General features: G+C 53.6%; 2 protein-coding genes across 2 annotated transcripts; one reads left to right on the top strand and one right to left on the bottom strand.

Moving 5' to 3' along the window:
• The first annotated feature begins 2,812 nt into the window (after positions 1-2,812).
• On the top strand, positions 2,813-5,370 carry LOC130454704 (uncharacterized). Its single transcript, XM_056800620.1, has 3 exons — positions 2,813-2,932; positions 3,272-3,720; positions 4,264-5,370. Exons 1-3 carry the CDS (start codon positions 2,813-2,815, stop codon positions 4,655-4,657), a joined length of 963 nt encoding a protein of 320 aa, XP_056656598.1. The 3' UTR covers positions 4,658-5,370.
• Positions 5,371-5,957: 587 nt separating this feature from the next.
• Positions 5,958-7,348, bottom strand: SP7 (Sp7 transcription factor). Its single transcript, XM_056798132.1, is given in 6 exon segments — positions 5,958-6,143; positions 6,145-6,336; positions 6,339-6,461; positions 6,463-6,677; positions 6,680-7,259; positions 7,261-7,348. Coding segments are annotated over 6 exon segments (1,233 nt in total). The 5' UTR covers positions 7,321-7,348; the 3' UTR covers positions 5,958-6,080.
• Positions 7,349-12,166: the final 4,818 nt, after the last annotated feature.

The raw sequence follows: 12,166 nt of genomic DNA, 5'->3' as shown, positions 1-12,166 counted from the left end.
TCTCTGTATTCCTTATAATCTTATATATAATACACATAATCTTAATATAATATTCTTGTTAATAGCCTTCTAATTCATCTCCTTACCTCCATTCTCTCCCCTTTCCAACCTATCTTCCATACAACTGCCAAAATATTCCCAGAGGATTGTTCTGAAATTCCCTTTTATTCATTTCTGTTATAACCTTCCTCCTGGAGCATTTGCCTACCTGAAGTGTATTTTCTGCTAATATTAACTTCACCTAGCTAAAACCTGACCTAAAGAATGATAGTATTAAAAGACTAAGAAACCACCAAGAGAAGAAAAAGAAGGGGAAATGCATTCTACAAAACTTTTTAAAGCTTCCCAAAATGATTTAGCTCTATATCTTTGCGATTCCTCTTAATTAGCCCATTGTGAATCCTTTAAAATGTGACTGTGTAGTTTCCTAAGTGTAGGATATTGTAAATTCAATATTTAGATCTATAACTTAGTCTGTTTACTCATTTGGTCTAACTTAGCTTGTAGAGCCTTAATTGAAGGAAGCATGAGACAATGAATCTATTTGACAAGGCCTATGTGAACTAATTTATGGCCATAAAAAATTGTTATATATTAAGAAGTGATTTCTTCATCTCTATTATATCATTTTTCTCTTTCAGGGTTCAGGGTTTTGTTAAGATTAAAATTCTCTGGAGACTATCTTAATTTATAATTATTTATTAAATAATAAAAAGACAGACAGAAAGTAAAGACCTCCAGCCACTTGTGCCCAGCACACTTTATAGCTTCTCCCAAGGGATAGGTCTACCCATACCTCCTCCAGAATCCCAGGAAAAAGCCCCCACTTTCTCTCAGTGATCCAGTTTGGGCTCTTATTGAGGCCCCTTTCCAAAGGCCAAATGGAGGATCCCAACCTCACTCTGGGCAAGAGGTGGGTATTCTAAACACCAGGGTGTCACAGGGGTCTCCTGTATTCCAGAAGACCTTTAAAATGGCTGTTGTACCCATGCCCACTTTCTTTATCCTACTATCTTTCCTCTACCCCTTATCTTAAGAAGCTTGTTTACAGATAACAGACTTGGCCTGCGTTTTTATTCGTCCTAGGGGGTGGGGAAGCTAAATTATAATTCCAATCTTAAGATTAAATGTCTCTCCCAGAGCTGGTGTTAAATTCCCAGCATATAAAAAAATAGCTCAAGAACCTGGGCTAACCCTAGATTTTATAGGTTCTATCATTTCTGAGTCATGATAGATTTATTCAGCAACATTTACCCATCACACAAATTCAATAGGAGATATTTCTCCTATAACTTGGCCTGCAATCTTATCGAACATCATTCTGGATTCCACCCCAGCCAAAATGATCCACTTACTGTTCTCTGTGAGTTCTCTCTCTCATCTCAATGCTTTTACTTGGGCTTGGAATAGGATCCCTTCTCAGTTCCTCCTGCTTTCAGTCTATTACCCCGTGTCCTTCGCCCATCCCCACCAACACAAACCTGTTTCCTTTTGTCTTTGTGCAAACAGAGCCTGGCGCATCATGGGCATTAGTAAACCTTATAATGGACAAACAAATTAATCTTAAAACGTCACCTGCCTCTTAGGGCACTGGCTACCAGGACACTGTCTGCCTTAATAAGTTAGACATCCCAAGAGAAGAGGGCGGTCCCTGTCTGACTCCAGAAGGCCTGCCAGGGCTCATGGGAAGTTAGAAGAGCCAAGTGCCTGCTCTGACACTAACTGGCTCTGTGACCTTGGGCACTTCACCTTCGTGGGATTGAGGGCTCCAAGGGATTTTTGAGATTATCTAGTGCAATCCCCTCATTTTAGAGTCAACAAAACAGCCTCGGAGAGGTCAAGTGATTTAAGTGTCCTTAAATACCAATCCAAGATTCTTTTCCAGATACCAGTTTTCTTGGGTAAAACTAGAGGGATTGGGAGATTTTAAGGTTCCCCTTGAGATCAGGCCCCGGGAGGGACTTTCCTCTAGCCTCCTACTCTTCACACAACTTAGTTTACTGGCCTAAAGTGAACCTGTCACTTTGTCCACTGTAAACAGGGCAGGGATGAGCTGGGGCCCTTGTAGCAGAGCAGTAGAAGGACATGAAACCAGGCCACTTGAGGATCTGTTGCAAAAACAGTTCTGTTTACTCTGGAGAAGGAAGAGATCCTGAGGATTGCCTTCCATCATTGGAAGAGTTGTTATGTGAAAGAGAGATTCACCTTGTTTTGAATACGGAGGAATGTGTTCCAGGTACAGAAAGACACATTTCTCTTTCAAATAAGGAAGCACTCCAATCATTAGAGCTGCCTCCAGAATTCTGGTCCACCCCCCAAACAAACAAGGACAAAAAAATACTTCCTCCCACAGTGACCGGAGGACCATTTCTGCTAGGGGTCTGATTAGATGTCATCTGATTATAGAAAGATACCTCAAGTGGTGGGACTCAGGGAAAGCTGGGAAGAGCAAGAGGGGTAGGGGGCAGCCTGAGCCCTTGAGAGCAATCTCTCATTTCACATTTACCCAGTCTGGCTCCCCAGTAGAAAGATGGTCGAAGGATCGGAACAGGCCATTTTCAAAGGAAGAAGTCCAGCCTCTCAGTTGTCATAAGGAAAAATGCTCCAAATCACGAATAATTTGAGCAATACAACAGAGATTTCCTGAAGGACTTTGTACCCCACTCTCAGGGGAAAAGCAGGCCCAGATCGGCCCTGGTCATGGACGCTGTTTGCTGCCCGGCGAGGCCCCAAAACCATGGGGAGGAAAGCGATCTCTTCACAGCTCTTCTTGTGACCGAGCTGGGAATGTCTGTGGGGAGATGATGGCGGAATGGCCACCAGGAAGCCCAACGTGCCAGCAGTCAATGGTAGCAAAGACAACAGGACCGGAGGAAGAGCTCAGCCCCTGGGGCCAGGGCAGGCAGAATGGCCGGTTGGGGCCATGACCCAAGTGGGGGTTGCTTTGCTTGGTGCATACTGTTAGCATAGTCCAAGGTTGGGTAATAAACAGACGTGAATATTTGCTGCAGGTTTTGCATTCCTTTTTCTTTTCACAGGGGACAGGAAGGGGACGGAGAAAAATAAAGCTACGTTAACGGAAAAAACTGACAGAATCGATTCTTTTGTAAGCGGGCCTGGGCCCGGGCAGCTATTTGCTCCAGAAAGGCCCAGGCCTGCGGCATCGGCCAGCCTGCTCCACCAGGGGGCGAGGTTGTCCAGGCGAACGTGCCGGAGCGAAGGGACGACACAAGGCCCCATTCCGGCCTTCTCTTCCCTCCGACCTCCCTAGGCCTCACAGAGCAGCGGAGGCTGCCGGCGGGCAGGGACCAGGGTCTCCGAGAAGCCCCGCTGGGTGGGGGAGCCCCCGTGGCGGGCGGCAGCGCGCCAGGCTCCCGAGCCCGTACCCATTCGGTTGGCACATGCCCCAGCTCGCGCCCTCTGGTCCGGTTTGTCCTGGCACCGCGCCGTTTCTATCGGAAGCGGCTTGTATCTCCCAGAAGTCAGCAGAAAGTCCCCAACACAATCGGGGGGAGATGAAAGCGCCGGGGAGGCTGCGGAGGGGGAAGCTGCGGCGGCAGCGGCCAGGGATGGAGAGGCCGGCAGGGCGGGGGTCTCGAGGGGCCTCCTTCCCTCCCAGCCCGGGGCTACAGGCCTTCGGCTTCCCCGCGCTGGCCTCATCCCAGGCTCTCTGGCCCTGCGCCGGGCAGACCTCAGGCTCGGGGGCCGGGGCAGGGCCAGGTGAGGGCTCTGGAGCGGACCTCCCCCCGAGGGCCCACTTTAACCTCCCCTGGAAGTGGAGCTGGGGCTCCTCCCCGCCCAGCAGGGGAGCCCCGGGGCTGGGGGCCTCACAAAGCCCCATTGTGGCTCCGGGATCTCTGGTGCCACAGACCCGCTTTTGTTCCTCGGGGCAGCTGATTGCTAGGGCGGGGAATGCGGCCAAGAGTCCGGCCTCCCAGGACCCCTGGCTCCCAGCCCAGCCCCCGAAGCCTCCTTTCCCAGGGTCCCTCGGAGGGCTCCCTCGGGACAGACTCTCAGACGGAGGAAGGAGCCCCGAGTGTCTCCTGGCTGCGGCTCCGATGGGCCGCCCAGTGCAGGATGGGGGCTGGGGCCGGTAGAGGCCTGCGCCAGCCTGGTCCTCCGGCCCGCCCCCACCCCCATTCGGCCAGCTTCCCCCTTGCCAACTGGACACCAGATCAAATCAGATATTTATTAATTTAAAAAAACACCAAGAAACAAAAACTCCAGGCGGGCGTGACCCCCCAACCCCTTCCCCTCCCCCAGGGGAGGTCATCGGCCTTGGACCTGGAGCCCTGAGGGGCCGGAGTGGGGGAGAGAGAAGGAATCCGAAGGCACTGAGCGGTATGGAAAGCCGTCCAAGGGGCCCCTGGGATCATCCCCAGGCCCAGCCTGGGGGGCACAGGGCGGGGCAGCAAAAGTCAGCCTCCTCGGAGGCATTGAATGTCAGATTTGGGGTTTCCATTTTTCCCAACATCCCCTCTCTTGGGCATCTCCCTGCTCCCAACTGCCAAATAACACAGTGCCTCTAGACGGAGCCGGCACCCCGAAACCCCAACATCATTTGTGGCTTTATGTCCCCCGTCCCCTCGTCCCCCATCACCTATCCCCTGTCCCAGATCAGGCTACCTCAAGGGAATATTTGGGAGATGACCAGTGAGCTTTCCCATAGTTGCACCCCCAAAGCCTAGGGGGGAGCAAGCCCTTGAACTGGGATTCTCCCAAATACTTGCACCCCCAAATAGCAGGCACACACACCCAGAACACATGCACACCCAGAGGACTTGATGTTTCACAGTTTCTGGCTGGGGCTGGTGGCACCCCAATAACATGGTCCCTGCTAGCAGAGGAACCCCAATCTCCACAGACCCCATCCAACAAACTCTGGTGAGCAGGAAGATCTAGCTCAGGGATCCACCCAGCGAACAGAGATCCCACTTATTCAACGAGACCACTACAGAGGGACCCCAAAAATCGAGCCCGAGGGAGACGGCATCCGCCAAGTCCCCCCTGAAACTTCGTTAGTAGAGAGAGAAATGGAGCTAACCCGTCTGGAGGCAAAAGCTCTTGGGCCAGACCTCCCTTAGCAGAGAGAGACCCCTAGGTAGCCTTGGCCTAGATCTGCCTGACCTGTCATCATAACTTAGATAAATAGAATTATTATTAATTAGCACTATTCACTATTCTCCATTCACAGGGGGAGCTTCATATGCACAAGCCTGGCAGCAGCCTCCCTCGCCTTTGGGAGGTTACCCCACCCCTGGGATGGGTCCCCACACTGCTCCCCATTAGGCCATTAACCCCACCTCCTGGGTTCTGGCTCCGGAAAAGGGGCACCCAGGGGACAATAAATTATCATCATCATCATCATTATTATTATTGTGTTTCTTAAAAGAAGAAGAAAGCCGTGAACTTGGAGCAAGTGAGCAGAAGGTTGGGGGAGGACAGGGAGCCGGAGATGGAGGAGAAAATGGGGAGAACCTAAGCTGATAATGGCAGAGTTTGGGGAAGGAAAGGACCCGAGAGGTAGAGGAGAGGGCCAAAGGGAGGTGCCTGGCACAACACCCCAGTCCTAGTGGGTGCTCCCTCGGGGGACACGAGCTGGGTGAAGAGATGGCCTGAAAGGATGAAAGCCTGATAGATGGACCCCCCCACCTAGGAGAGTCACCTGATCTTGGCCCCCCAGTCAAGCTCCCAGTACGAATGAATGACAGGGAATTCAGGTGGGAGAGCCATAAACAAGCAAGAGTGTGGCGAGCCGGAAAGAAAATGGCGGCCATGGGGAAAGAGTGGAGCCATTGAGGAAGGGAGGAGGAGGGAAGACAGACATTGGGCAGCCAAAGCACTCTAAGACAAAGGCTTGGTTGGGGTGATGACTCTGGAGGAAGGAGGGGAACCCGGGGTTCAAGTGAGGAGCGGGGAGGTAAGCTGGTTGGGAGGTCCACTTGGGGAATATGTCCAAATGAGCTGGGCTGCAGTGAGGTTGGGATTGAGGTGGGAGAGAAAAGAGGATGCGAGGGAAGGAAGGGGGAAGGACCAGGGCCAGCCACGGAGAATGGGCGGCCGGGGGTGGCCCTCTTGCTTCAGATCTCCAGGAGGCTGCTCTGCTCCGGGCTGCCTCCCGGGGCTTTCTCTGGGGAAATTGGGTGAGGCGGAGGGCCTGGCGGCCTGGCTGCTCTCCTCCTCGGCGCCTGGAACCTCCCCATGTTCCTTGGGGCCGGCGGAAGGGGGCCCGGGGCCCGGCTCCCCGTGAGTGCGCTGGTGCTTGCTCAGGTGGTCGCTCCTGGTGAATCTCTTTGAGCAGAGCAAGCAGGTGAATTTCTTCTCCCGGGTGTGGGTGTGCGCACGTGCCGCTCCAGCTCGTCGGAGCGGGTGAACCTCTTGCCGCAGAAGAGCCAGTTGCAGACAAAGGGCCTCTCACCCGTGTGCCAGCGAAGGTGGGCCTTCAGGTGCGAAGCTTTTCCCGTACACTTTGCCACAGCCGGGGATGTGGCAGCTGTGGATGGGTTTCTTCCTCAGCCCGGCGGCGGCTGCCCCCAAGCGCTCGAGCTCCTGGCAGTTAGGGCAATCGCAGGTGGAGCGCCCGGCCCCTCCTCCCCCATAGGCGCCCCCGGCCCCGGCGCCTGCCCCCCGAGGAGGCTTGTTCCCGCCTCCCCCCTCTATCTGCCCCCCGTTGCCACAGCCTTAGGCTTGTAGACATCCTGGGGCAGGACGTGCTGCGGGCCGGGAGGAAGGAGGTGCGGAGCCGGGTAGGGGGCAGGGTTGAGGGGGGCAAATTCAGAAGGGTAAGTGGAGAGCTGAGGGTTGAGAGGAGCTTGATTAGGGCCCGAGGACAGTGTGCCCTGGAGCCCGTCGCCCTGGCTTTGCCCACTGCCCAGCCAGTTGCCCCCTGGATGCACGTCCCACCACGGGGCAGGTGTGTTGCCGGGGCCAGGGGAGATGCCCGCGTGGATTCCTGCCTTATACCATGAGCCATAAGGGTGCGTCATGTCCAAGGAAGTATAGACACTGGGCAGGCAGTCGGGAGAGCCGTGCCCCTTGGGCACCAGTAGCCCAGGGTCCTGGGTGCTCGTGGGCCCAGGGAAAGAATGAGAGAAAGGGCCATAGTCATTGGAGTAACCCGAAGCCGGAGCTGGAGGGCTGGCCGTAGACAGAAGGCCGTTGGTGCCTGCAAATGGAGCTGGGTAGGCATCACCCATGGCTTTGGGGGCTGAGAGTTCACTGCCCAGAGGGTACAGCTTCTTTGCACCTGCTTTGCTCAACAGTGGCAGGGTCTGGGAGAGGGCTGGAGCTGCCAAACTTGCTGCAGGCTGCAGTCAGCATTGCAAGGGGCTGGAGCCATAGTGCGCTTCCTCCTATAGGGAGGGAAAATGGCCATCAGTCAATGGGCACAGGATGGGAGCCAAGAGCAACGGGTTCTATCTGAGCCCAGAGGGACCAGACACGGGGGACTCCCTGCCTCCTCTCTAATCCATCCTTCACTCAGTGGCCAAAGTGGTCTCCTAAAGTGTAAGTCTATCCACACCTCACCCCCTTTACCCAGTCAACCCCACTGGCTCCTCTTGTGCTTCCAGGGAAAAATGGCAATTCTTTTGACTTCTGAAGACCTTCACAATGTCTTCCATCCTTCCATCCTTCTATCCCTTCCTTCCATCCTTCCTTCCTTCCTTCTTCCTTCCTTCCTTCCTTCCTTCCTCCTTCCTTCCTTCCTTCTTTCCATCCTTCCTTCCTTCCTTCCATCCTTCCTTCCATCCTTCCTTCCTTCCATCCTTCCTTCCATCCTTCCTTCCATCCTTCCATCCTTCTATCTCTTCCTTCCTTCCTTCTTCCTTCCTTTCCTTCCCTTCCTTCCTTCCTTCCTTCCTTCCTTCCTTCCTTTCTTCCATCCTTCCTTTCTTCCATCCTTCCTTCTTTCCATCCTTCCTTCCATCCTTCCATCCATCCTTCCTTCCTTCCTTCCATCCTTTCTTTCTTCCATCCTTCCTTCCATCTTCCTTCCTTCCATTCTTCCTCCTTTCCTTCCTTCCATCCTTCCTTCTTTCCTTCCTTCCTTCCTTCCTTTCTTTCTTTCTTATCCTTCCTTCCTTCCATCCTTCCCTCCTTCCATCCTTCCTTCCTTCCATCCTTCCATTCTTCCTCCTTTCCTTCCTTCCATTCTTCCTTCCTTCCTTCTTTCCTTCCTTCCATTCTTTCTTTCTTTCTTTCTTTCTTTCTTTCTTTCTTTCTTTCTTTCTTTCTTTCTTTCTTTCTTTCTTTCTTTCTTTCTTTCTTTCTTTCTTTCTTTCTTTCTTTTCTTTCTTTCTTCCTTCCTTCCTTCCTTCCTTCCTCTTCCTTCCTTCCTTCCTTTCTTTCTTTTCTTTCCTTTCTCTTTTCTTCTTTCTTCCTTCCTTCTTTCCTTCCATTCCTTCCTTCCTTTCCTTCCTTCCTTCCTTTCCTTTTCTTTCCTTCCTTCTTCCTTCCTTCCTTCTTCCTTCCTTCCTTCCTTCCTTCTTCCTTCTTTCTTTCTTTCTTTTTCTTTCTTTCTTTCTTTCTTTCTTTCTTTCTTTCTTTCTTTCTTTCTTTCTTTCTTTCTTTCTTTCTTTCTTTCTTTCTTTCTTTCTTTCTTTCTTTCTTTCTTTCTTTCTTCCTTTTCCTTCCTTTCTTTCTTTCTTTCTTCTTTCCTTCCTTCATTTCTCCCTCACCTTCCATATTGAATCCATACTGTGTATTGGATCTAAGGCAGAAGATTGTAAGGGCTAGGCAGTGGGAGTTAAGTGACTCACCCAGGGTCACACAGCCAGAAAGTGTCTGAGGTCAAATTTGAACCCAGAACCTGTCCTCCAGGCTTGTCTCTATCCACTGAGTCACCTAGTTGCCAACCCCCCCCCCTTTCCCCCCTCCATAAATGATCCAGCAGCCCTGGCCTTCTGCTCTTCTTCCCACACAACATTCTCCCTCCTCATTCTGAGCCTTTTCCCTGGTTGCCCTCATGGACAGACTGTTCTCCCTTCTCCCCTCTGCCTCCCTGGCTTTCTTTCCAGGTTCAGCAGGAGGCCTTTCCCCCCTGGTCCCCTCATGCCCCAGCCTTCTCCCCTTTCTGGACTCTTGGCTGGACAGCCATTTGCCTGTTGTCTCCCTGGGATTTGAGAGGAGCCCCCGGAGGCACGGGCTCATGCTTTTGCCTCTTGGCATCCCCAACTTCGCCGGGCGCCCACCAGTTCCCAGGTCACCCTCATTCTTCCTATCCCAGCTTTCAGGGGAACACTTGCCCCCCCCCTTCGGGTCCCTGGGTGAGCTATCTCTTGGCAGTCTTGGTCCAGGCAGCAGGGAAAAAATGAGGGGAGAGTAGAGAGACACTGAGGACATTGAGAGTGGAGCAGTGGTTGCCACTGAGCCAAGCCTGTGGCTAGAGCAAGAATTTCTTTCAGACTGTAGTGGACACCCCCAAGCTCTGGAGCAGCAGTTGGCGCCCCAACTTTGGGTGGCTGAAGGAACGAGGCAGCTCACATGCTTGGGGAGCTTGGGGCGGGGCCCACCTCCCCCCAGGAATTTGGGGCTCAATGGAGGGTCCCTGCCCCACTGATGGGAGAGGATGAGCCAGGGTGGAGGCAGCTGGGTGGCCCAGGCCCAGAGTTAGGGAGTCCTGGATTCAAATCTGGCCTTGGACACTCTCTAGCGATATGACCTTGGCAAGTCACTTAACCCCAATGGCCTAGCCCTTGCCACTGTACTGATACACAGGACAAAAGGCAAAGGTTTAAAAAGAAGACCAAGAAAATCCGGCCTCTTTCTTGAAGAACTTTAAGGATCCAGGCAGACCCCAAGGAGAAGTCCTCTCCATCTGAGACCCCCAAATGTGGGAGCCAGTTATCTCTGCTCTCCTACCTTTAGCGCCCCCCAGAACAGATTCTCCCATCGGTGACCCTTGTGGTCCCCTGAGCTCCTTAGCCTATCCTCTGGGCTCCCCGAGAGCTGGGGTCCCAGCAGCCTCGCAGGCAGCGCGCACTCTGGGCACCCCAAAGTCTAGCACTCACAGCCCCCCCTCCAGGGAGGCTTTGGGAAGAGATGCCCGTCCAGCAGGTGGGGCTCCCTTCCAAGCCAGCGGGGTGGCCGGTCCTCCCCTCCCCTCTCAGGCCGCCAGGGCAGGGAGGAGGGAAGCCAGGGGCATGGGACTGGCCAGGGGGCTGCGGAGACCCTCAGAGACGTCGGGAGGGAGGAGAGTCCCAGCAGAGACAGAGGAGCTCCGGGAAGCTGAGACAAAGCGGCGGGGAGAGATGAAGGAAGAGAGGACCAGAGAGAGCCCAGGCAGGAGGGAAGGGGCTGAAAGGAGAGAGGAGGAAGGGAAGGAGGGCAAAGGGGGGGCCGGGGGCCGGCTCCCCACCTAGGAGGAGAGGAAGCCCGGCTGTGGGCCCCAGAAACCCCCCAGAGCAGCCTCCCCCCTCCTCCCACCCCTCCCCACCCCTGCCCGGCTCCGTTGGTTTCTCTGCGGTCGGTTTATTTTTAAAAACGCCGACGCCGTCCCCCCGCCCGGCCCTCTCACTGTGGCCACAGGGGCCTCAGCCAAGCCCTGGGACCCCACCCAGCTGTGGGGAGAGAGGGAGGAAGCGGGGGGGGGGGTGATCTGGGGCCTCTCCTGGACCCCAGACTCGGGGAGCGACGGAGCCTGGGGTCCTTCCCAGAGTCTGGCCAGAGGCCGGAAAGCCCCAGTTCCCATCTCCGTGTACCTGAGTTTGCCTCTCCAGAAATAGGCAAGCAATGGCCCGGGTCACTGAGCTCCCCTTTGTCCAGCCCCCCGGGCCCAAGATCAGACAGGATTCCCTCCTGGGACCCAGGAGTTCAGAGCACCCCGTTTAATTCCCTGGAGCTCCCTGGTCCACTCGGCTCATGGGGGACCCCAAGATGGGGAGTCGGGGGGAGCATGACCCCAAATTGCTTCCTTTTGGCTTGTGTCAGTTGAATTTGGGGAGATGGCAGGATCCAAACATTTAGAGATGATCTAGTTACAACTTTTTTTTATTTTACAGCTAAGGCAACTGAGGCTTAGAGCACAGTCAGGAAGACCTGGGTTCAAATCCTGTCTCAAACACTTACAAGTTTCATGAATCCAGGCAAATCATTTAATTTCTCCCAATCTCAGTTTCTTCATCTGCAAAATAGAAGGAAGGTGGCACAATGGATAGAGCCACAGGGCTGGAGACAGGAGCTCCTGGGTTCAAATCTAACTTCTGATCCTTCCTAGCTAGGCTGACCCTGCGCAAGTCCCTTGCCCTTCCATCTTAAGATTTGTTATTAACACAAGAAATTAAGGGGTAAAAAAAAAAGTTAGAGAGGGAAAGAGGAAAGAGAAGCACCCATGTTCAGTGGTCTCCAAGGCCCTTCCAGATCTAAATCTGCCATGTGTGCCAGAACTGAGATTAGAACCCAGGTCCTTGATTCAAATGATAGCCACCTTGAAGAGAAGAGAGTGTGAGTGTGTGTGAGTATGAGTGTGTGTGCTTGTGAGTGTGTGTATGAGTGTGTGTGAGTGTGAGTGTGTGTGAGAGTGTGTGTGTTATGAGTTTGAAAGTGTGAGTGTATGTGTGTGAGTGTTGTGAGTGTGAGTGAGTGTGTGTGTGAGTGTGAGTGAGTGTGAGTGAGTGTGAGTATGTGTGAGTGTGTGTGAGTGTGAGTGAGTGTGAGTGTGTGTGTGTGTGTGTGTGTGTTGGACCACACAGCTCCTTTATTCTACCTCTCCTAGATCCTCATCTTCTACCTTCTATATAACACCAGCAGGAGAAGAATTGGCCAATGGATGACCAGGTTCAGTTCTGAGCTCCCCATCCCCTATTCCAGTTTCTGATCGTTCCCAACCCCTCAGAGTCTGCTTCTCTCTCCCTTAGCTTTGGAAGTGTTGGGTGTTGGCCAAGTAGGGACCACAAGGGCTGAGGCTCGGTGCCCCCAGGACCCCCACTCTCTGGGCATCTCGAGGACTGGGCCCCCCAAAACTTCTCAGTTGCCATGGGGAGTCCACAGCACCCTCCCACCAAGAAAAAGGCTCTTGAAGGGAAAGAAATGAAGACCATTGAGGGGGAGCCCTCCAGTTGACAGAAAATAAGGCTTTCCCGCCGTGTCGCCATGACCCTGCGCTGCCCTCCCTCTCTGCCCATCAGTGAGTGGCCACGGAGCCCTTCCCCCAGGCACCCTCGCCACG

The sequence above is a fragment of the Monodelphis domestica genome, chromosome 5 (assembly GCF_027887165.1).
Source record: "Monodelphis domestica isolate mMonDom1 chromosome 5, mMonDom1.pri, whole genome shotgun sequence".
NCBI lineage: Eukaryota > Metazoa > Chordata > Mammalia > Didelphimorphia > Didelphidae > Monodelphis > Monodelphis domestica.
Note: the sequence above shows the minus strand (reverse complement) of the source record. Positions and strands in the feature narration are given on the sequence as shown.